Genomic DNA, 26,418 nt, shown 5'->3' with positions numbered 1-26,418 from the left:
AACTCATTTTTATTTTATGGTAATTATTTATTGAACGTATTAAGAGGAGAACGATGACAAAAAGAAAGCTGGGGAAAAAAGAGCTGAGCTAATCAGCACCTTCATCAACTTGTAATATCCCTTACAAGAATCTGAAGATAATCGTGCTCCCTGTGACATTTTAACACCAGTACATTATTAGCTGATCCATCTTGGTCTTCCTCCACTTCATCCTGCAGACTCTCTTCTCTTCTTCAGACCCTAACATCCCTCACCTGCACATCAATCAGCACCTGTCACCTGATCCCTCTGACTGTTAGCTCACCTTTGCCCTCTCAGACAATTAGCCCCCCATGACGATCGAGAAGAGATAATAAAGTGAGTGAGAGCGTCACAGCGTCTCCGCTGACAGATGAGCTGCATGTTGAGGAGAGATGACCGGACCATAAAAAGAGACTCTGAAGTATGTATGTATAGAGGGTATTTAATATGTGTTTATAATAATAGATAAATAAACATTACAGCTCTTACTGATCCCTTTGAGGAGAAATTAAATCTTCTTTAGTGTTAGAGTAACCACCCACCCACACACACACACACACACACACACAGACACACACACACAGACACACACACACACACAAGATGCAACTTTAAAGTCTTATAAGTCAAGTTGTGAAGTTTTCACAACAACTATCTCTCTCAACACACACACAACAGCGCATGAGTGTGTGTGTGTGTGTGTGTGTGTGTGTGTGTGTGTGTGTGTGTGTGTGTGTGTGTGTGTGTGTGTGTGTGTGTGCGCGTGTGGCTTCTAACACACTGCACAGCTACTCTGCATAATTTCCCCTTAAGCAAAAGCCAGTTTAATCCCTGTAAATATTCATAAGAGGAATGTGTAGGTTGAAGTGGTCCTTCACTCTGCACCCTTTGTAGGCTTGATACTTGATTTAAATTAGCTTGAGCGCTGAAAGCTCCTCTTAGCTACGCTTCAGGTCGTGGATACCACTGACTGTTTGGCCTCCACTTCAGATTTTGAAAGTAACTGACATATGGGCAGATAAAAGGTTATTTACTGGAGGTTTTCATTGGCTCAGTCACTACTTATTCTGCAGTTATCATTTCATATCGAGGTTGACTGATGGCACGTTTTGAGCAGTGTTGGTGAGGATGATACCCACTGTTGATGTCGACATCCAAAGCAATGCATTCTGGGTGCACATTGGCCACCACTGCCTTCACTTAGTAGTAGCAATATTCGTAGAGGTTAAAAAGGTAGTTGACATCTGAAGTCTAATTCAAATTCAAAAGCCGTCGTGGGAATTTGGCCTAATCACAAGCCTTCTCATCCCTGCCCACACACACACACACACACACACACACACACACACACACACACACACACACACACACTACAACGTGCGCTCTGACTGAAGTTAGCTACAATATGTGTGTGTAGCAGTAAATGTAAATACAATTACCTGTGCAGTCATACGGGTGCATGCACCTGCACATGTCTGCATGTGTGTGTTTGAATGTCACTGTGTGTTTTTGTTTTTGCGTGAGTTTGTACCACCTGAGGTCATATTGTTGAAACCAGGTCAGCCCATTGCCCCCGACCGAAGAGCAAGGACGGACATACCCAAGGGCTCCGGTGTGTGTGTGTGTGTGTGTGTGTGTGTGTGTGTGTGTGTGTGTTTGTGTATTTATAGCTTTGGACAGGTGCATAACCCTCCAACACACATCTAACCCTCTGCCTTTCATCGTCCTGATTTTATATGTGTATATGCAGCTGTGTGTGTGTGTGTGTGTGTGTGTGTGTGTGTGTGTGTGTGTGTGTGTGTGTGTGTTTGTGTGTGTGTGTGTGTGTGTGTATTCTCCCCAGAGCCTGCTATTGGCCCATTTCAGAATGAAATGCTAAACTGTAATGAATTTTCAGCCCCACTCTGACTCCAGCTAACCTGTCAGTGACCTTGGTCCAACAAAACAACGTGCACCTGAACGCACCGCAACGATGGCCACCTCAATACTAGCGACTGGGTTTTGTATTACTTGCCCTTTTAGCATACAACTTGCATACAACTATGCACGTAATAATGGCACTTTGGTAGCAATATGTCCACTCTACACAAGGTTTGCACATTTCCTATATCTACCTACTATATCAGAAGGATTGCGTATTTATTAAACAGACGGCTCAGATCGGGCAAACAGCACCTTACGAAAGTGAAAATTACGGTTATAGTTTTAAACATGTGCTTAGGATTGTAAATTTAAGCAAAACAACTTATTTAGCCAACAAAACAAACTTGTTTGGTTCAGGGGAGATGGTGCTTTGGGTTTATTTATGTGAGATTCAGAAGTGTAAAGTAAACATATGTTGTTATTGGGCATATGCTGATTTCTGATGCTGTTAGGAGGACAGTCTCCAATGAGACGAAACCCACATGCCTCAAGCTGTGTCAGAAGTTCCCGAATAAAAAGCTAGTATGTAAGATGCCTTCTGGGAAAGTTGTTGCTCAATGAGCCAATCAGCCGATTGGAGTGTTTGTAGTCAGAGTGTTTGAATTTGTAAGGACAGAAGTTTAAGTTTGCTCCAGTCTGTCCACAGATCTAAAGTTATCTTTGAGAAATACGAGACACGATGGGGCCGTAATATTGACGTGTGCGTGTGTGTGTGTGTGTGTGTGTGTGTGTGTGTGTGTGTGTGTGTGTGTGTGTGTGTGTGTGTGTGTGTGTGTGCATTCATCTATAATGCAGGCCAGTGGCCAGAACAAAGACTGTGATTAATGATTCTCACAGCCACTGATGTTAATCACTTGCAGACACACACTCCAAACAAGAGCTGTGTGTGTGTGTGTGTGTGTGTGTGTGTGTGTGTGTGTGTGTGTGTGTGTGTGTGTGTGTGTGTGTGTGTGTGTGGGTGACTTGACTTGTTAGTTAAAGCACTCAGACATGTCTTCTCTCTCTTCCTCTTTCTGTCGGAGAGAAAAAAAATAGATAGAACATTTTGGAGCTGGGTAACATATCAAGTGAATTATGGGTAAAATAAAATAAGAATATGTGTGTGATAATGAGCTGCTACTATTTTGTGTATATGTTTTTAACCGTCTGTGCGTGTGTGTGTGTGTGTGTGTGTGTGTGTGTGTGTGTGTGTGTGTGTGTGTGTGTATGTGGTAGGGGGGTAGAAGGGTTGGGCAGCGGGAAGGAAACCAGATGATATGATTGACAGCTGGTCTGGAGCGGGGTGGTCGGCTGGAACGGAGCCTCAACACAGCCCAGTAGACACAGCCTCACACACACACTCATATGCACACAAAAAAAACTCACAACAGGCCTAAACACATGAGCATTGAATCACTTTCTCTCCCATACAAAGAAACACACACACACACACAAACACACACACACACACACACACACACACACACACAAACACACACACACACACACACACACTAACACCACAGGGACCTCTCCTCACCTCAACTTGTCTTCCTCTGACAGCTTTCAACAGTGGTCAACACACACACACACATATACAAACACACACACATACAGAGCACACCACACTGAACTCTTGACAGAAACATCCTCCCACTCTCCTCGCTGCCACAGTGCTGGCTGCCTCACTACCTATGCATAGACACAGATACAGACACACACACACACACACACACACACACACACACACACACACACACACACACACACACACACACACACTGAATGACAGCTTGGCTCTTGGTCAGGTCAATGGTTTGTGCAACAGAAACAAGAGATACCTTTACTCTCTCCAGAAACTTTGTCCATTTGTCTCCCTCCCCTGGTTTCCATTCCTCTGCACAAAAACTCAACCTCATAAGTCCAAGTCAACTTCCTGAGCTGCTCCTGTACATTTAAACGTTTACTACATTTGGAGTCGTGCATATTGTTGCCATGCATTGTGGGCTGCGGGTGGTCGACGTGGATCCTCACAGATGGGTACATAAAATATACTTTGTGACCAAGCAAAGTGCAGAAACTATAAACTGATCATTTCCCCTTCTAAGGAATCTTTGAACAAGACACTGAAAGTGTTGTTGCACAAAGAGATGTCGCTGCTTCAGCTGATCCTGACTTCCACATACTGAGTGAACTCCATTTCATTGCTTAGCATCAGCCAACATGATCAATGTTCGGTTAGTTGGCCGGATGTGACGTGGCAGGGTGACGCCCCGGCATGTCTCGCATCAATGAGTAGGCGGCCATATTGCAATTCCATATCCAGTTCTCCTAATACATCCATGACTCTAAGCCATGTCAGACTCTTCCCCAAGCGTTTTCTTTCCTTGCCTGAAGCAGCACAGAGGTCCCTCCTCCCACTCCTCCACATCATTTATTTGTATTTGCTTTCTTCTTTGGCAGTGTCTCCTCTGATCTAATCCAACAACAATCAACATTGTGTTCATATTTTAGGTTGTATCTGCTTGTGTCTCATGGTACTGGTGACCTTCTGGCTTGTAGCTGCTTTTTTGCATATTATGTTTGTTTATTTTTCTTGCGTCCTTTTATCTGCAGCATCAACAATCTAATTCCCCCACAGGGAGCGTTCAAGTTATCTAATGTTCTGTAATCTAAAGGGAAAACGGAACCCTGCTGGGTTAAACACAACCCCATTTAGAAACATGCTCCACGCTCAGATCTCCTCCCCGGAGCCATTCCAACATGGGTGGCTTTAAAAAGAGCCTTCAAATATATTACACATGAATGTGTTCAATTACATTCTGCTCTTTTTACAATTAAGGCAAAAGAACAAGACACTCGATTCAATCTGATGGAAAAACATGAAATGGAAACGAGACGAGGGCGTTTAAAAGAAGAAGAAAAGGACTATGTTTCAGTTCTGAGTTCTGTGGCGCTGCGTATCAGGCTCGTCTCTCAAGAAAGAGGGTTGAACTGGAACAACAAAAGATACGTGTGCAGCTGGGATTGGATTGGAACGCTTATCAAAGCATTCAGCGCTCTCCATCAGTGAGAAACCAAAGCCTTGAGAGTTTGAAAAAGTGTTGGAGGACAAGACACACACACACACACACACACACACACACACACACACACACACACACACACACACACATTTGAATCAAAGGGCTGAGTGGAAGAGAAGAAGAATCAATTAAACTGAGCAAATTTAATTATGTTCACAAACTTACTAATAAAGATGGTTTAATACTTGAATATGGAAAATGAGATTCACTTCTCTGAAAACAAGTTGTCTAATACACACACACACACACACACACACACACACACACACACACACACACACACACGAATACATAAAGTATATATATATATATAGTATAAACGTTTAGAGCCCCGAGGTCACTGATGTCTGTGTGCATTTATGTGTATTAATGTGAAACATTTTCTTAACAAATCTCTGTTAATCGTTTGCAATAGGATGCATGGGATCCATTCACTCGACCCACATGTGGTGGTAGTTAAAGATGCCTCCACTACAGGGTTTTATGGGTCCACACTTTTGGATCCAAGTGGACTAGTGGAGCCAAACCAAGCCTGAGAAGACCCACAGGAAAACTAGACCTGATGTTAAATAAAAGAAACCTGAAGAGAAGTAGGAAACAAAGACACTGCTGTGATGTTTTCCTGCAGGTCACAGCACCATGCAGCTAAAATCCACTAGTATCGGATTATTAGACCTTTTAAGCAATGGCAGAATATTGAGGGTTAATGTGCCCATGAAGACCTCAGTCAGTTTTGTATGACAATCCTCCCACCAGCTCGATTTCCAGCCTCTTACATACAAGTGTTCCTCTCTTCCTATGTTGTTGTGGCCTTCTCTACACCCGCTGCATTCAGAGGACGATTAACACGACCAGCACTCTGTGTAACAGCATTAGTGGGTTTCTATTCAGCGGACTGACATGTCTTGCTGCTCTAATGCTCCTTGATTTGTTTTTACCACATGCAGTCATAATTAAAGTCTTTCTTTCTCTGTGTTTCTCCCACACACTCCTTCTTTTCCTTTCTTCCTCTCGTTATTTAGTGTAAGAAGTCAAATGAGTTTTGTTTGTGTTGCTGCTTTTTGTTTCATTTGTGGTAAAAAACCTACATTTCTGAATGCAGCCTCATATCTTCTTCTTTAAAACCGCTTCCTGAATCCATCTTTTGCCTTTCCACTGTTCTCCTTCTGATCTTTCTGCGCCTGCATCCCTCATTTACTTTTGTCTCTTTACACACTTACTTTTCTCCCCTGTGTCTACACAAGTCCCAGATTGAGTGAAGCTCAGGGCACTGTAAATAGCAGTCATACCGCTGCATACCGCTCGTGTGCTTTGTCGTTCAAGGGAGGAAAAACTATTTGGCTTGGAATGAAGCGTCTACTCTAAAAGCTACATGACAACAACACATTCTCTCCGACCAAACATCAACATTAACTGTTATCTTCTTACTACCTATAATCATGTCCCAGCACAGATGGGTGTTACCAAATTACACTGATTCTGTGTGTGGCTGTGTGTGTGGTTGTGTGTGTGGTTGTGTGTGTGGCTGTGTGTGTGGTTGTGTGTGTGGTTGTGTGTGTGGCTGTGTGTGTGGTTGTGTGTGTGGTTGTGTGTGTGGCTGTGTGTGTGGTTGTGTGTGTGGTTGTGTGTGTGTGTGTGTGTGTGTGTGTGTGTGTGGTGTGTGTGTGTGGCTGTGTGTGTGGTTGTGTGTGTGGTTGTGTGTGTGGTGTGTTGTGGTTGTGTGTGGCTGTGTGTGTGGTTGTGTGTGTGGTTGTGTGTGTGTGAGAAAAAGAGTCCAGATTTATTGGTTTTAATCCCATTTGAAAAACATGTATTGTGTAGCTATACGCTGTTATTCACAATACTTTGCTCCTTGTTCCTTTATTTGTGTGTCTTTTTATGAACGTAGGTTTATATTTAACATTTATATTGCTTGTTCTTTGTCTTTACTCATTTTCTATCTTTGCTCACTTTCTCTATCTACGTCTGCCTTTCCCCACTCCACTTCTTTGTGCTGTGTCGCTCTTCTTCATCCTTTACGGGCTCTTTCTATTTGGAGAAGAGTGTGAGAGGAAAGATCCTTTGGGAGAGAGCGGAAGGGGGGAGTAGTATTTGGGAGGCTGTAGACAGGGAGAGGGAGAGAAAAGGAGAGAAACAGAAGTGGAAACAGAGAAGGTGGGAGGCAAAGAGGGGAGCGATCAATAAGTCAGGTCTGGTTTATCAGTCAGTATTAATGGGAATTAACCTTTAACCTGCAGCTCTCAGTGACACGCTCACAAACACAAATGCGAAGCGAGTCCTCTAATTGCAAATGTCATGTAGCTGCAAGGTGCTATCGACACCAACGTATTACTAACCGTTTGTGGATCTGTGTGCGTGTGCGTGTGTGTGTGTGTGTGTGTGTGTGTGTGTGTGTGTGTGTGTGTGCTCTTGTATTGCTATCATTCCCAGAGCCAGTTTGAGTTTGAGTGCCTTTTTTCCACAGTATGTGTGAGAGTGTTGCGGTTCTGGGACCCAGGATTAGGTTGGATTTAGGTCGTAGGGGAAGATTAAATTCTTTAGGATTCTTTAAAAACATTGTTTTCTTTTCGTTGGGGTTGAATCTCAAATCTACATAGAATCTTTACTTGACTTTAAAAAACAAGACAATCAGACATCTGGAGCTCTGAGCAGGAGCTGACAAATGCATGGTCTCTAACACACACACACACACACACACACACACACACACGCGCGCGAGTGACGTTTCACAGCAGGTAAACAAATCACAGACAGTTATGTGTGAAAATGAATTATCACATGTCCACACACACACACACACCGACACACACACATTCAACCAATCACTTATGAGAGCCACAGAGAGGTATAATTACTCTCCTTCCTCCTTCCCTCAGTGTTCCCTCATCTAAATGCTAATGCGGTATCTAACCTTTATGCAGCGCAGCTAAGCTAACAATTGGCTTTGACTGTTGGGTGCTCTTTAGCACTGAACTATATGACAATTAACAGAAAGAGAAGAAGCTGAAGGGAGGATCAGAACTTTTGATGACGGCATCTTTTACAACAAAGTTGTGTGTGTTTGTGTGAATGCTCATTTAAATGTTTGAGATGAGGATTGTGCAGCTCTGTGCGTGATGCTACGTTCAGGTTACATCGTGAAAAACACATCAAACTTATGTGTGAATGTGTGTGTATGTATGAGTGTGTACAGTGTGTATCTGTGTATTTGCTGTATAGGTCAGGCTGTGAGTGTGTTTTGGTATTCAGGGTCCAAACAGCTGGTATCAGTATTCCATGCCTGTATTCATTCACTGTTTTCCTCTACCAAGCAGACACCAATTACTGCTGCCAATCACACACACACACACACACACACACACACACACACACACACACACACACACACACACACACACACACAGTTTTTCCTATTGCTAAACTTAACTGCTTTGAACATATGTTGAGAATGCTCTTTTGTTTATATAGTTGCCACTGCACACTAGAGGTGGATGAGGCTATGCTCACACATACACACACACACACACACACACACACACACACACACACACACACACACACACACACACACAGATGTTTTAAATTAATTATTACTATTATTAGTGTTAGTTAGACATTGCACAACACAAAGTGAGTGAACCCAGTGAAACAATGACTTCTATGGTCTTAAATTGTAGAAGCGAATGTGATGAGATTCCTCTGGAGTACAGTGTGTGTCAGCTGCATCAGAAGAAATGTTATGGCCCTGCTGAGACAGGTTTCTCTGCTCACACCCGGGAGAAGAGTTTGTGACCTTGTAGGTATACACACTGCCTGGAGGTCGTGGAACAACACACACACTCTCCCACAGCCTTAAGCTTGGTGTCAGGTTTATTCATTACCACACACAGTGGTTTCAGAGAAAACATAGACACACACACACACACACACACACACACACACACACACACACACACACACTGCCTGCTTTGCCTGTAAGCTAGCCAAGGATGGCTGTATAGAAAACAGGTGTTCTACTTTCTACTCTCCAAACACATCTCCTCTCTGCTCTCTCTCCTATCTCTCTATCTTCTCTCTCTCTTGTCTTTCTCTCTCAGCCTCTCTCTCCCTCTCTCTCTCTCCTCCTCTCTCTCTCGCTCTCTCTGACTCTCGAGAGATCTCTCTCCCCTCTCTCTCTGTCTCGATGCTCTCTCGTCCCTCTCGGTCTCTCTCTACTCTATCTTCGCCGGGCTAGTCGCGCCGCTCGCTCGCGCAAATCTCAGGTGCTCGCCGGCTGGGGCTCCGGGTCGGTTCGGGGGGGAAGCGATAGAGAGTGAGCAAAATAATGTATTAATTGTAAGTAAAACAGATAAAGGATAAAAAATTAATGGAAAATGAAACATATATTTGCAAACTCAAAGTTTATATCTGATATCACTGAAACAATTCCTTTGCCGCTCCGCCGCCTCGCTCTCTCTCTTCCTCAACATCCACCTGATAACAGTCACAATCCAATCTTCACAAATTCAATTAACTTCCGCCGCCTCCTTAGCTCGTTAAGTCTGCGCGCCTCGCTTGTGGGAACAGTAGTCGAAACGCAACGTTCACACCGGTCCTCCGGTAATGGCGAGTCTCATTTGCGAGTCTTTAACACGCAGTGTGCATATCTGACCTGCTGCACTCCGGTTGCAGTACGTTGCATTTGAGCGATGGTGTCTGCACTGATCCTTCTGCATTATAAGAGGTGAGCAGGTTCTGAAACACGGACGGTGACAGTTACTACAAAATGACTGGAAAACAACAGAAAGTGATGAATTCCTTCTGAGTTCATTCATGCAGAAACGTTTGGTGCTAAGAGGACAGCGAGTCTGCACCAAAGTGCACAGCAGAGAAACCTGTCTCAGCAGGGCCATAACATCTGTTCTGATGCAGCTGACACACACTGTACTCCAGAGGAATCTCATCACATTCGCTTCTACAATTTAAGACCATAGAAGTCATTGTTTCACTGGGTTCACTCACTTTGTGTTGTTGTACGAGACGACTACAAAGTGCCGTATAATATTCAGATGCTGTTTACATTCTTGTTCTTACCTTTAAACCTTCGCCAGAGAGCACACAGTACTAACTCCCAGCATATATAGCCCCAAGTTCAACCTGAGCGTCGAACTAACACTAATAATAGTAATAAATCATTAAAAACATCTGTGTGTGTGTGTATGTGTGTGTGTGTGTGTGTGTGTGTGCCTCATCCACTTCTAGTGTGCAGTGGCATAAGTGTAAAGAAAACAAAAGAGCATTGTGTCTTCTCAACATACGTTCAAAGCAGTTAAGGTTAGCAATAGGAAAAACGGTGTGTGTGTGTGTGTGTGTGTGTGTGTGTGTGTGTGTGTGTGTGTGTGTGTGTGTGTGTGTGTGTGTGTGTGTGAGATAAGAGGAGAATGTGAAAAGAGGCCATTGAGTCAAATGTTATCAGCATCTGCAGCGAGGCTGTAATAGCAGCATAAACATGATGGGTTTGTATATGTGTGTGTGTGTGTGGGGGGGGGGGGGGGGTGCTGACTGCGTAATGAGCAGCCATATTGTTTTTGAGTATCTGGTCATTTAGAACATATTTGCATTTGATGTTAGATTTTATTGGTGGCCATTCTGCTTTCAGCCTCCAGGTTCACATGACTGGATGAACCTCTTTGTGTCTCTCTCCTCATCATCGTTCTATCCTGTAACCTTCCTCCTTTCACCAAATATAATCTGGCACCAGGCTGACCTGAAGAAGCAGCACGAAGGCTGAAGGATCTAACCTTTGCACGTACGTTATGCACCTGCAAGCCTACTATTTAAAGTTACTGTGAATATCTTTAAAAACATTATTTCAAATATACAGTGTCATTAAAATGTAATTCATTTAAATGTAGCTTTGAAGAGCTACTTCCACCCAATACTATGGCCTTTAACTACAGTTTCTGTGATTCAAGTTTCCAAAGTCATAAACATGTCAAACAATTAACACCCAGGACATGAAGTACAATCATTAGAAAAGCAACTTCTGGATTTTATGGAGTCTTTTGAGCAGATAATCCAGAAATGAGTTGTTGAGTCTACGTGTCAGTAATGTTACTCGCCACAATAGTTCTTTGGGCCGCGGACAGTTCTTCCACCTCAGCAGGAACTTTTTGTAGGTCAGGAACTTTGTTCTTGAAGTGTGTCGGTACATTTCTTGCCTGTCGACTGTGTAAGAGCATCTTAGTCTTAGCAATGAGTGAAAGTTGCAGGATGAAGATCAAAGCTCCGCTCCAGACTGAAACACTGGGAACCGGCTGGAAGTCTTCCTTTTCTTTCTAAAGATAGTCACGAAGAATTAGGCCACAGTGAAAGGTTTGCACAACCTGCTTTCATCTGTCTCTCCTCTCATACCACCCCTCTGGTGTGTGTGTCTGTGTGTGTGTGTGTGTGTGTGTGTGTGTGTGCCTGCTTAGTCTTATATTGTAAAATGGCAGCTGACCTTTAGCTCTGAATCCTGAATCTGGAGCTCCATTTCGTTATCACTGCAAAGCATTGATCATTATGCTGTTCTTCTACTACACCCATCCAAGCACAATACCAGGCTTATGTTTAAAATGGTGCGTGTGCTCCTTGACCCCCCCCCCCCACACACACACACCCTCCCTCCCTCCCTCCCTCCTCGTCAGTTCAAAGCGATATCAAGGGTTCAGTTTCCTCAAAATGAATTGCAAGCTTCACTTTTGAACTACCTGCAAGCTCCTGCAGATTCCTGCGAGTTTATTTACTGTAAATGTAGTAAAAATAATTCCCAGAGCTGAGAGTTGAAATGTAAACATATGATTTAAGAACATCAACATAATGTTACTGAAGTAAATATGATCTGTTCTGAGAGAACTGCTTTTTGAATAAGAACTGAGACAAAAGGGTTTGCACACTGAGCAGTGCTTTTAGAGGACACAGCTAAAAAAGAGCTACATCTAATAATGCAAACACACACACACACACACACACACACACACACACACACCAGCCTAACTCTGACCATCTCCACAGGGAGCCGTGCATGACGGTGGCATTAACTTTCACGCAACACGCAATTAGACTCAGCTCACCAATTAACCAGCTCTTAAATCTCCTTAGTGAGGACATAGTGTGTGAATGTGTGTGTGTGTGTGAGAGAGAGAAACAAAAGAGAACATGAGGGAGTGTGTGTGTGTGTGGGACAGTCAAAAAAAGAGGTTGTGTGTGTGTGTGTGTGTGTGTGTGTGTGTGAATGCAAAGGTTAATAGGACCTCAAGAGGGATAAGACAAGGGCCTTGTTACCTTCCCAGAGCTGTCTCCTCCTCCTGTCACACACACACACACACACACACACACACACACACACACACACACACACACACACACACACACACACGGTGGTCCATTCAAAGAGGAGGGTAGTTGATTACTATCCATGGCTTACACTTGCACTAATACTCTTTAATACCCAACACTCGCCTCTGAACACACTCCCTCTCCATCTTTTCTCTTCTTCCTTGTATTGTCTCCCCCAGCCTCTCCCCCTCCCTCCCACAGTCTCTCCCCCTCCCTCCCTCCCTCCCTCCCTCCCCCACACAAGACATGACTGAGCGTATGAGAAACAAACTACCGTGTGTGGAAGCAACCCCGTAAACAAACGTTGACTTTTAATTCCACAAGGGAAACAAAGTGCAGTCCCCTGGGTGAAAGTCATGCGTCTCCTCCATCTCTCCATCTCTCCCTTGTTGACCTTTCTCTCCGTCTATTTACCTGAGAATATCCCTCATCTCTCGCTCTGTTTATATCTTCTTATACTCTCCCTCTCTGTCACCATGCCAGTCTTTTTTTCCCCTCCCCTGTCACTTTCTCTCATTCCCTCCTCTTATCTCTCTCATTTTACATCTTGGGACGTCACTCCCGCTTTCATTGCTCATCTCCCTCTCTCCCCAACTCCCTCCGTCCATAAAGCTCTCTCTTTCTAATCTCCCTCCCTTCTTCTCTCTCTTGGTACGTCTTTACTCTCTAATCTTCAGAATGGAAGAGGACCGTTCTAATGCCGTGGTTAATATCCACACTGAAATACAGACACGGCTGCTGCTGGTGTTGCGTTTCTTTTGGTTGTGTTGCTCTTTTGTCAGTCATGCTATTCTGGGCCACAGACTGACAGCCTGACAGAATAAGACTATAGGCTCTCAGATAGCTGCAGCCTCTGTTGCTCTGCAGCAGTGAAACAGAAGTTATGGAAGTCACTTGTAACTTTCGCGACAGGCTTTATATAACTTGTTGAAAATTACGCACAAATAATCAAAAGTGGACATGATGGGACGGCAGATTAAGAAGTGTTGCATGTGCAATTACTATTTTTATCACAGGTACAAGCGAAAATGTGTTTTCTCAGACGGGTGGTTACTTGTCCCGTGTCCCGACACTTTGCCTTCCACCCCCTCCTAACGTCTCCCTCACATGTATATATGCCAGGACTAGTGTTTACAGTTAAGTGGGACTTGAGTTGAGCTTATAATTAGACCATTTCAAACTACACTTATGAAGCTGAAATGGGTGGTGCACCCGTTTCCTGTGGCTCCATGCATGTTAAGAGTGTTTTAATCGGCCATTATCTCACCGCATACAACTGTGGAGGACTTAGTTCATTCATAATTAGTCATAATTCATAGCTCAGCGGCAGCCATCAACAAAGTCTTATCTTGGAGTCGTAGAAACGGCCCCTGCAGCCTCCTCTCTCTCTCAAAGGTTGTAGAGAGAAAGGAGGTGAAGCATGTTGTAACGCAACGACCACTGTTTTGGATGAAACGTTCCTTTAACTGCAGTTTGTGGCCGGCATCTCTGTCGCTAAAGGTCCAGTCACACAGCACCGTATGGCGGAAACATTTGCCGGCGTATACGGAATATTGGCAATACGCTGGTGTACGTTGTTGAACGCTGAGGCCGTGAAACGTTGTTGAACATGCTCTAAAAACGTTCAACAACGTACACCAGCGTATTGCCGATATTCCGTATACGCCGGCAAATGTTTCCGCCATACGGCGAAGGAATACGCTGGGAATGCGTTATGCATCTGTTGGGCAGTCGTCGAATACGTTGACCATTCGCTCTGATACGTTTTGTATAAGTACGTGATACGCTATCAGTAGGCTCTCTATACGTTCATATACGTTGTGGTCATTTTCATATGCGCCAGCAGACGTTTCTGCCATAAGGCGCTGAGTGACAGGACCTTCACAACAACCACTTGCAGAGCGTATTAAATTGTTCCTAATGAGGTTTCAACTTTGAAACCTGAAAGAACCAGTTCCACAATCTTTTCAGTAATGCATCGAGTTGTATCGGAGCACAGAGTACAGCCACACTGTGGATGTATAGTACGTCTGTCTCTTCCTCTGCGTTTGTTCTCCTTGCCAGGCGGAAAGACTTTAGCGATGCACAGCTTTCATCTAAAAATATGCATGACAGGCTCTGTGTTGTTTACAGTCGAAATGCCTTTTGCTCTTTAGCATTCCATTAAGTCAAAGTTGATGTGAATGTATTTATAGCGTGTTTAGCAACAAACAGGCGCCTGATGAAAATGCTTTGCAGAGGACTAAACGGACAGAGACGTGTGGATATGGATCATCACGTCTGTTCGGATGTATGTTGGAATATGGAGCATCGCTGGTTCATCTGCTAAAGTCAACATGATGGAGTATAAGATGTATAACTTCCTTTCTAAAGCCTTAATGAATAACAATCTTGAACATAATGTGTTAGAAGATAGAGAATTAAGTTAGACTATAATAAAAATGACAAGTTTCATTGTATTCCTATTTGCTGACATGCTGTATGTCATCGCTGTGGATGTTCACACGGTTAGAAGTTCTCTCTCTCTGCACCACAAGAGGAAACCGATATTTATTACCATGACAGGAATCCATGGCTTATTAAACAGAATGTCATTGTGCATAAATTAAGAGAATTACACATTTAGAAGAGGCAGAAGAAGCCTTGGATTCCTCTATCATCTCATGCTCATGTGACCAGCCATACTGACATGTTACAGAAATGTTATGGGGTCCGACCCAAATTGCCATTCTGATAGAAAAGGTCACTCTGGCACAAACACGAGGACGACATGTGGAATAGTTAGTGCGCATCTGAAAAAGGCTTTTGTCTCTTTATATCTTCAGCCCTCCCACTTAAACTTTCTAATCTCCTACATTCCCTTCCTACACCTCCTCCTCAACAATCAACAATCAGTATTCCTCCTCCTCACCTTCTCCCACTCATTCTCACATTATTTGTCATTTCTGCCCTTTATCCTCCACGGCCAATCGCTCTCCCTCCCCTGCTCTCCCCCCACCTCATCGCTTCACTTCTCAATCCCTCTTTTCCTCTCCATCTCCCCCACTTATTTATCTCTTTCCATCACTTCTCCTTTCTCTCCCCTCTCTGTGAGTGGCAGGTAAAGCAGCCGCTGCCATGCTTTCCCAGCCGAGGAAATGGTTTCCCTGTCTATCTGTCTGTCCACCCGTCTGTCTGTGTGTCTGAATCACTTAACGAGGCAGTGTTTTCCCGTAGCTGGCAATGACAGAGGCAATTATCTGTTAATCAGCGTTCAATCGGAGCTTTCACACACACACACACTCACACAAGTGGTGTTTCCCTCTCAGCTCTGCTAAACAGAATGTTGAGTGACTGACAGATGGAGGGATGATTGATGAAATAATGAAATCACATGTTGTTGGATTGACAGGCAGATGGATGCGTAAACCAGGTGACGTGAGGGTGAATGGTTGCATCAATGCCATCACGAGGTGAATGGATGAATACACCACACATCAAGAAGGGATAAAGAGAGATTTGAAAAACAAGCAAAGATAAAAAATAAATTAAAAAAGGCAATCAGATGCTGGATTATATTTGTGTACACTTAGCAGTGTTTTAGTCAAGTGAGTGCATTTGTGTGTGTGTGTGTGTGTGTGTGTGTGTGTGTGTGTGTGTGTGTGTGTGTGTGTGTGTGTGTGTACAGACGAGAGTCAGTAAACAACTAGATGAAGGTGCAATTGCATGTGTGTGTGTAATGGCTTGCACGCGTGTTTTTCTGTGTGCGTGTGTGCTTGTGTGTGTGTGTGTGTGTATGTGTGTGTGTGTAATGGCTTGCACGTGTGTTTTTCTCTGTGAGTATGAGCTAAATCCAACTGGCAGACAAATATTATGATGTTTGTTCTTCTTCTCTGTCTGCTGAGCTCTCTTCATCTCTCACCATCCAAACCTGTCTTTCATAATTAATTCCTTTTTTCCCAACTTTATTTTCTCTTTTGATTACTTTTCTCTCTTCTACTTCTCTAGTTCTGTGCAGATTCCCATGACAAAGACATGTTCTACTCTTTCTTTCGTCCGTTCCTCTCTGCACCATCAGTAGTGTGTCTATTCCTGTTTATCATCTTTGACCGGCTGCATAAAAGCATAATGTCCCCGTGTTAGCAGCGATATTGTTTATCATGTTCACCATCTAAGTGTTGTTGTTTTGCATACATTTCCTAATTTGCACGAAACACGAAGTGCAGTTGAAACTGATAGGAATGTATTTCATTGTGCAGGTATTTGTTAAAAGTAGTGAACAAACAGGTTTATGGTTGAGCTGGAGGAAACGGACTTATTGCCTGAAGACGATGATTTACTGTATCTATGTAAAGTTGTTGATACTCAATGGAGAGGTGGAAACGTTGACCTGCTGGAGGAAAAGCCAGAGGATCACCAAAGTCATTTGGTTTGCCAACTTAAGTGCCACCACATTCCCACATCCAAGCAGTTAAGAGTCCTAAAATAGACCAAGACCCAAGTTGTAATAAACTGGAATCACCCTTAAATGAATTACAATGGCCCCGTCTATTCTATTACTCTAAAGTTTCATTTGGAGATTTTGAGTTTAATACAAAGTGTTTTTTTATAGAGCAGTTGAGAGTGGCTCTGACAGCGACTCTGACTACATCTGTGAATCTTCGGGGGAAGACTTCCCACACAGTCTGACATAAATCAAATTTAGCCACAGTGAGAATAAAGTGAATGATGCTCAGATATCATCTAATATCTTCTCATTCCCTTCTCTTTCAGCTAAACTCCATAACTGTTTATTACCTTCCCCCATCTACCCACACTTATCTGTCTCATTTTCTCCCGTATTTTCTATCTGCCATCCATCCTCCCCCCGTCTTCTCCCCCTCTCTCCTCCCAAGCTTGTTGATTCAGCCGACTAAGCAGCCTCTCAGTCTCACTCGCCTAACATCTTCTATTAAATATGGATTAATTACTTTGAAATCGTGTTAAGCTTCGTTAAGACCGCTTGCATTAATCAGCAGTTATTTTAATTAGAGGAAAGGATGTTTTTAATGTGCCGTGCCGTGTATGTTTTACACCTCCGACATTCTAATCAGCTCAATCACGACTAGATTTGTCTCCAAGTTTGTTTTGCAATTTGAGACTTTGGTTGGATAAAGGTTAGATTCCATTCTCAGAGCAGGGTGACTGAGCATGTGCCCTCTTCTTCTGCACTGTATTGCCAAATTACTCAAATTGGAGTTCTTGAAAAGGGACTTGTGGAAGGATTATTGGCTCCACATTCACCTGCCCAGCATGATGTTCCCAGTTAGCGCCGAAACTGAACTTTCAAACTTCTGTTCATTTGCCTTTTGTCTAATTTATAGCCATCGCTTTCCACACCAATTGTAAAAGCCAGGATCACCAATTCCTAGGTGGTGAGAAAAGCCCTGCTCAGAATAACAAGTGCATCATTCATGGTCATTGTTGTTGCCATTAATGAATGAAGTGCTTATTGGAACCCAAACCATAATCGCTAACCAAGTTTTCTTGGACCCTAAATCTGACCAAACCTCAACCAAGACAATGTAAGATGAGAAAGAGGTTATATTCTTTAAATACAACCCCTAACCCTAACCCCTAACCCTAATCCTAAACCTAACCCCTAACTCCTAACCATAACCCCAACACCCTAACCCTAACCCCTAACCATAACCCCTAACCCTAACCAAGTTTTGTCACTAAATCTAACCAAACCTCAACCAAGACAATGTAAGATGAGAAAGAGGTTATATTCTTTAAATACAACCCCTAACCCTAATCCTAAACCTAACCCCTAACCCCTAATCCTAAACCTAACCCCTAACCCTAACACCCTAACCCTAATTCCTAACCATAACCCCAACACCCTAACCCTAACCCCTAACCCTAACCCCTAACCCTAACCAAGTTTTGTCCCTAAATCTAACCAAACCTCAACAAAGATAATGTAAGATGAGAAAGAGGTTGTATTCTTTAAACACAACCCCTAAACCTAACCCCTAACCCTAATCCTAAACCTAACACCTTAACCCTAACCCCTAACCATAACCCAAACCTAACCCTAATCCCTAACCCCTAACCATAACCCTAACCCTAATCCCTAACCCCTAACCCCCTAACCAAGTTTTTTCTCCTAAATCTAATCCAAACCTCAACCAAAGCAATGTAAAATGAGAAAGAGGTTGTGTTCTTTAAACTGTGATATCATCCTGTTGATAGTAGTATCAGATCAGAATATGTGTCGCTCTGGAAGACATGGACCAACTTGGATGTTTGTTTCTTGGTGGCTACTGCATGTTTGAGTCTCATTATGCTTCTGTTTTAATACTGCTGCTCTGATCTGGTACAGTATTCATGTAGCAAGTGCCTTTATTGCGTTGTTAACACATTTAAAATCACCAAAGAATCCTCTCTTATAATCTCTGAGAATTTGAAAGTGACCCAAAAGTTGTTTATGCTTAAGTGCTTCTTTCTGAAGTCAAAGTGCAATGAAACATGTGCAGCTTCCTGCCTTGAGGCTGAAGTTAAAATCCTCCACAGGATAAAGAAAACTAAAAACATTTTCCACCTCATTTATGCTGCGAGCGGCTGAATTCTTTGTGGGATGCCATTATGCCCTTCCAAGACTGATGTTTCTGGATGCAGTGTGACTGCTGTATAATTTATGGGCTGCTGTAAAAAATTCTTCCTGTATAATTTATGTAATGAACAAATTAACTGAAATTAATGGTTTAACCTGTTATAATGAAAGCTTCAGTGTCCGTCAGGCATATGTTTTATTAAGGTGGTGCCAAGCAGAAGCCCGAGCAAAATGTCAATCATAGTTTCTGTCCCTTCACGCTGTAATATATATTTCGTTAAGATGTGCAAAGACAACTGTTGTGTTGGTGAATACTGAATAAAAAGGGAAGGAAGTGATTAACCTCTATGTTGTAATGCAGTGATTAACTTTAACCTTGTCAATATGGGAATCAAGTAACAGTACAAATGTATGTGTGTAAACTCCTACTTTAAAACATGTAATCATCTGAACCAACACTTGTGTAAATCTTCATTTAAATGTGTTTTAAGCCGTATTTATTTAACATATCCAGTTTATTGTCTGTATTCTAGGTTTATTATGACGATAAACGGCACATAAGAGGAATATGACAGATTATACTCTCTTCACCAAATATCCTCAGACCATTTAAGAAAGAAATATCTGTGGTACTGATGCATGAATGCGTGCACGTCTTTAATGCCTACAGCCGTACATTTGTTTCCGTTGATTTGTGTGTGTGCACCGCTGGCTTTGTTGATGCATCAGGCAAATTCGCCCTCAGGGCCACTAAATATCATTTTTCATGTTTTTTGATTAGATGTGCGTTTTCAAAGCTGCGTTATCGTTCACTGCCCGTAGTATCTCATTCATTCTCAACTGTCAAACATCCCTGTTGCAGATACCGTCGCCCTGACATCCTGTTCCATCACTGGAGAACGCTGTTTGCCTCCTGCAGGGAAATAACTTTGTTGTTTCAGGCAATAACTTTGATAACTGGCCACGAGCTTGCAGACAAACAGCAGTCCAATCCAAGCATGCAAAGAGAGGATTGTAAGTTTGTTTCTGATCTGAAACATTGGTTCAGATCTCATTGATTGACATTAAAATCTTCACATTTACAACATTTCTTTGAAGTCATTGAACTTGCAGAGGTAAAGTACATCCGGCTGCAACTTTGACACACTAAACTCTGATCAACAGCAAACCATCTTGACGGTTCTGATCGAGGGAATGAAGAATCAAAGAGTCCAAAGCAGAAGAATCTATTGTTTTAACTGGTACAAATATGTCTGAGACTAAATGTGTTAACTGTCAGGTAAAGGGCTGAGCTAGCTAACTGGCAGTTAGTTTGAATATCTTTGTCGTAAGTTGAGAAGCTCGTCGTCACAGACAGCAGCGAGAGACGATTATATTTAAAATATGGAGAAAATGGTGTTAGAATGTATTCTTAATGTCGCACTTAGGAAACACAAAGAGTGACAAAGCTGTGTAAGAGAGAAGCTCTTTCTCACCTCCACACATTTGGCCACTGCTTGACCGTCCTATAAGCACTTCTGATCGGTCTAGTGGCGCAACTAGCATGGAGGGTTATTGTGGCTGGCTGGTGCTAGCATGCTCCTGGCTGTTTTGTTCCTGGTTAGCTCGCCAACTACCTGTGCGAGTAGTCCCTAGGCTTATGAATACATTTCTCTGTTAGCCTTTGTGGTGTAACCAGGCACTAATACTGCACCGCACACACTTTTCTCTCTCTAAATGCATATCATTGACTGCAGAAACTGGTCCCACTCTCTCTTTGCACCCTCTCTCTCATTCAGCCCCTGTACACACTTTAGCATTCATTCAATGCACAACTCTCTCTCTCTCTCTTTCTCTCTCTTTCTCTCTCTCTCTCTCTCTCTCTCTCTCTATGTCTCTCTCTCTCTCTCTCTCTCTCTCTCTCTCTCTCTCTCTCTCTCTATGTCTCTCTCTCTCTCTCTCTCTCTCCTCATACACACACATACACATGCAACGCCCGGGCACTCAGCATGCCCTACTATTAGGCTGTCAGTTAGCCAGGCCAATAGAATAAGTGCCGTGGATTAGGCAGAGACACACACACACAGACACACACACATTGAGGGACGATACACTGCATACTAAACAGAGCAGGGCATGAGGTGACAGACATCCTGTCATAAAGCTCTCTCTCAGTTGAACACACGCGCACACACACACACACACACATGCAGCAGAGGAAACTATTATAGCCACTCAGACAGTCGATAACAGTGAGACATAATCAACTTAGTGTCATTTCTTTTCCTTTTCATGACCTCCTGTCATCCTTTGTCTTTGTCATTTCGTGCAACAACTCGTCCTTTGCTCCTTTTGCTTTTCTTTCTTTCTCTTTTTCTCCTCAGCTCGTCTGACAGGAGTGACGAACGAGGCAACAACGACAAGTCTTTCTCTTCCACCACAGTCTTGTCCTTTCACCTTCTCTTTGCCTTCAGTCTAATCTCCTCCTTTCTCATCTCCTTCTCTCTCCTTCCTGTCTTAGCCTTTCCTCTATACTTGTCTCGTATCTCTTTCTCTTCAAGGACTTTATCTTTGTACACTTTTCTGTCTCTTTCTTCTTCTCCTTGATCCTCCTTTTCCCATCTTCTTCCTATCTTTCCTTTCTTACCATATCTTCTCCTTGCTTATCCAATCATTTCTTTGCCTCTGCTCCGAGATCATTCTCACCTTCCTTATATTTTTATTTTCTTTACCCATTCTTTCCCCCCGTCTCTCCCTATACCCTTCTCGGCTCTCCGCACATGTCCTGCTTTCTTTTTATGCTCTCATCTCTTCTTTTTCACCTGTCTCTGTCGTTTCGCTCCCTTTTCTAGATGTGAAAGATAGATATTTTCCTCCTCTCCTCCCCTTTAAATGTAAGTGTTCCACTCTTCCACCTCCTCTCTCTTCCCCTTGATGATTTTCTGTCCTAACCTTTACCTTTCCAACCTTCCACTCTCCTCTGTTTGCATGACACAGTCTCTCTGTGTCACAGTCATATGAAGCATGGCACACACACTCTACACTAATCACATAAAGGGCTCTATAATTGGGGAATTGAAGGCTGTTGATTTGATCAAAGCCAAAGACTTCTCCGTGTCCCTCCAACATGTCAACACACTGGGCAATGAGTCAAGGAGAGATGGAGAAGTGAAACATGGTCACTCTCCTCCTCCTTTTTGTACTCGTTCCCCTTCCGTCCTTACTGCCAAAGAAATCTGATTAAGTGGAATATAAATTGTAAATTGGTTTCCCTGAAAGCACACACACACACCTCAATGCCCTAGTCGTCACCTCCAGATCCGACCGGATGTTCAACAATTAGTGATCACTGGAGCTCGAAGGCATGGATCAGGAGCACAGCTGCACCCAACACACACAAATACTTGCGAGATGAAAAAGACAGCCTTGGGTAACACATGCCTTTGCTTTGTTGAACATGAAGCTGTTGCAAAACTAGAGAATGAAGCATTTCTAAAGGGAAAGTTTAACCAATTAACGAAATAAGTCCCCATGCAAAATGACAAAATAGATACTTTTATTTTCATTGCACAGTTTCCAGTTTCCAGTCTTTATGGTAAGCTAAGCCAACTGGCTTTATATTTAGAAAAGAAAAGAAATGTGACCGTTAACCACTATGGTATCTAACCACACAGATGCAGCTTTACTTCAAGGAGAGTGGTGACAGTGATGAGAGCAACATGCTCGGAAAATTGAGCGGTTTGGCCGGGCAAGCACACACTCAGACCTCCTGTCTGAGGATGGATGAGAGGGCGATTACAACTTCTACAAGATGTCAGTAAGAATGACGGACAGGCCGACTCACGGTGAGGTCATTTTCTTCATCACTGGCTTTCAGTCTATTATCATTAAAGCTGAATGGGTTGCTTCACGTTTTCTTTTTCTAAAAACAAAAACCAAGCAGCTGGAATTGGAATAAGAAGAAAGACTAATAAAAAGAATCACTCTGGTCACTGAGTGTTGATGGATACATGTGATGTGCCAATATCGCCCCCTAACGGCGCAAGAACAAACAACAGCCAGCCAAATGTCCCTCAGCTCTTTTTCTCAGTTTCTCTCAAACACAAAGACACGCGCGCGCGCACTGCACAAAACATACACACGAAAACAGTCCCAATTAAATAACTGGTTAGGTGCAAATAATGATACAGTGAATGTCAAAATGACACTACACACACACATCACAGCAGAACTCCGAGGATCACTTCAAACAATATAAAGTCAGAAGAAATCTCTCCTTAAACTGATCACATCCTCACGAGCAGTATGTATTGCAATATTTACTGTGAAACTACACAGAGGGTCTATTTAATGTCTTAAATGTGGGTTTAAAGCTGAGTTTTCTCTCCTACACGTCTATTTATATCAATGCGCTGGGATAAAAAAAAGTAAAATCTTGTGTTTTAAGGTTTTATTTCCGTCATCCACGCACATTTTTGGCCAAATTTATACTTTTCAATTCACCATAACGCGCTGTGTATAGCGGTTTCCTCCGCTGCACCATTACGCACAGAGAGGACGGCTGCTCCGCCGCGCTGCAGCCCGGAGCAGCAGCCAGAGAAGAAGGGAGAGAGAGAGAGAGAGGGAAGACTCAGTGTTTGGAGCCAGTCTTTCCTTCAAAGTAGCCTCTTTTTGTAGCCTTACAAGTCATGAATACCAAGCAGAAGGTGCCGAGAGAGGGGCGGACACAGAGCCGACAGGCTGCTGCAGTCAACGGTGAACATCACTGATTTAAAGAGAAAATTGGGTCTTGCTTTGAGTTACAACACAGTTCTTATCATGGTCTTTAAAAATAAATAGACAGAAAAGCCTGTTTTAATGCGCGGATCATGCGAAACATCAGATTAGATCAGAGCCAGAGTTACAAACAACGTGCCTTTATTCTGGTGTTACAATATTTGTATAAAAATCATTATATGTTTCAACTTCTAAATAGGCACAGTTTTATTTCATCTCCATATAATCCAGAATTTAATTTGGGACATTTGTGTTTGGATCAAGGGGGAAAGCACGCTGGATGTGTGGGAGAAAACTTGCCATCAGCGCTGCTGCCACCCTGCGCCTGGCTCTTCTTCTTTAGCCTGTCTGTAACGCTTCAGTTTCTCATCATTTATATTCAGAATCATCACTGATTCGATCAAACGCTGGAAAACTCTGCGAAACTGCAAACTCTCCAACCCTCTCTGGCGCGTAACAAGTGCTCGAGGAATGTTTGCTCCTGACTGCCGTGCGGCGACGTCGCTGCGGAGTGTGTGAGGATCCCGAAGCTTCAACTCCGGGAGATGAAACTGAGCGGCTGCATATTTGTCTGAAATGTTACAGCAGCGGATGTAGCTGCTGTCCGGAGATGCACACTGAAATGCAGAGTGTGTATTAGATGTCCGATCAGTTATTGGAGTGTAAAAGTTGAATAAAAAGCTTTATAGGATCTTAAAGGGAATTAACTTCTACGAGTGTTCCTATGATTCCGTAGTGCAATGATGTTCGTGCATGTTTACTGTAATATACGACTAAATATTAATATCATAGAATAAATAAAGCAGCCAGTTCGCAGTTTTGCGCTCAGACGGAGCCAAGACGCAGCAGTCCGCCCGCTTCCACACACCAAGTTCACCGCGAACTGTAACTTACATAAAACATAACACCATCCGAGTCACGTAATAACCCTCAACAGCATACAGTGCACGCGTACAGGACGCTTCGTGGAGCAGAACCTCCCGAAGCGTCCAAAACTTCACACCAAACCTTCAGTGCGCACATCAGATATGTGAGGCAGACCGAGCTATGATGGTATAAACTCAGGCCAGCTGTCATCATAAGTCAAACTATCAGTATTATCAGCGAAACCTGCTATATTATCATCCATAAATCACTTGTTTATTTCCATAAACAACGGATTTGTGGCTTTTTGCTGGTATTTTCTGCGCGTACGCACAAATATAAATGTTATTCCAAAACTGAAAATGTGCCCAAAACTGACTTTAGGGGTGTTTTACCATCACAATAACATATGCAGATGAAACGCACAAATCAACATGCATGTCCACTTTATATTCCCACATGCGACACCTCTGCGCCGTGGCATTTATTTACCGAAATCACCAAAGCGCACCAGAACATATGAGTGAGACAGTTAAAAAAAAAAAAACTAAATCCACATATTAAACAAACACATCGCTTTACCTGGAAATAATTGTCCAGCAGTAAATCCCAAAAGTGCAAAGTAGAGGAAAGCTGCAGGCAGAACGAGAGAATAACTCCGTTTATCCATTTCTGTTCTTCTTTTTCTTGTTGTGCTCAGTCGCGCGGGTTATTTTACATACTCCCGTCTGGTCCTTAAACTGGGTTTCCTTAGTTCGGGACAGCTGCGATAACAAGAGTGATAACAGGAATACAATCCTCGCATTGGTGGATTAGAAGAGACAGAAAGACACAAGTAGAAGCAAAGAGAGAAGTTGGAGGCAAATAAACAGAAGCTCTCTCCTTTCTGTTCCTCTTCCTCCCGGGTCCGACAGAGCGAGTCTGAGTGTGCGTCAGTGCGCGCGTGTGTACCAGAGAGTGTGTGACAGGGGGTACAGTGTGTGTGTGCGCGCGCTTAGAAGATCTCTGATAGACTGACGTTGAGTTGGAGAGGAATGGAGAGCAGTGCGCACCACGCCGGGTGCCAGACACCCGCGTAAAGACGAGTGCATTGCCGTGGGAAGAACTTCCGATCGTGAGTTTCAAAATAAAATAAAAATAGCAACAGAATGGTAATTTAATTATCACAGCAGGAAGGTCTAATCGAGAGGGGTGAGATATGGACAATCTAATGAATATTATGAGGGAAAATATCACTAATGATATTACTGGCTTTAAAAGTGAAGGATGTTTACTCACTATGCACATGATGCTAACTTAAATAAGTTATTAAATTAAAATAAATGTTTACTTGCATATTGTTTGTATAATGAACTACAAAGGAGAGCTTGACACTACTAAAAAATATATATATATTGAAAGGATGAAACTTGACATTTGCAGAATAGAGTTCCTGTCGCTGCTGTCTCCACACATACAGCTCGCTGCTCTTTTCACCAGATACAGGCTTTTATTTGAAGGGCCAGGAACCCAATTTCCCATAAAGCCTTTACTGTCGCGAGCTTGATGGTGCTGAAGCTCTTTCAGTTGTTGGGTTTCCCCCGGGTCCTACCGCCTGCTCTCTCCGCAAGGATAGGATTCACACACAGCCTGTACTCCTCTCTGCATCTCTCTCTCTCTCTGTCTCTCTGTCTCTCTCTGCATCTCTCTCTCTCTCTCTCTCTCTCTCTCTCTCTCTCTCTCTCTCTCTCTCTCTCTCTCTCTCTCTCTCTCTCTCTCTCTCTCTCTCTCTCTTGTCATGAGATCCCTCTCAGTCCACTCATTTTACTGTCATAGGATTTCTATTTCAAGGTCTGCCTCTCTAATAGGACTCCT

At 43.1% G+C, this 26,418-nt stretch overlaps 1 protein-coding gene across 11 annotated transcripts in view; it reads right to left on the bottom strand.

The window, feature by feature from the left end:
- The window catches only part of ptprt (protein tyrosine phosphatase receptor type T), a 275,177-nt gene extending 249,651 nt beyond the window's left edge, over nucleotides 1–25,526 (bottom strand). For all 11 annotated transcript variants that reach the window (XM_029431023.1, XM_029431025.1, XM_029431026.1 and 8 more), the window contains exon 1: nucleotides 25,147–25,526. In XM_029431023.1, the coding sequence (XP_029286883.1) occupies nucleotides 25,147–25,234 (88 nt within the window). In that variant the 5' untranslated portion in view covers nucleotides 25,235–25,526. The remainder of the gene's footprint in view (nucleotides 1–25,146) is intronic.
- Between the last annotated feature and the right edge of the window lie 892 nt (nucleotides 25,527–26,418).

The sequence above is a fragment of the Cottoperca gobio genome, chromosome 5, assembly GCF_900634415.1.
Source record: "Cottoperca gobio chromosome 5, fCotGob3.1, whole genome shotgun sequence".
Lineage (NCBI taxonomy): Eukaryota > Metazoa > Chordata > Actinopteri > Perciformes > Bovichtidae > Cottoperca > Cottoperca gobio.
The sequence above is the reverse complement of the archived record's forward strand: the minus strand, read 5'-3'. Positions and strand labels throughout refer to the sequence as shown.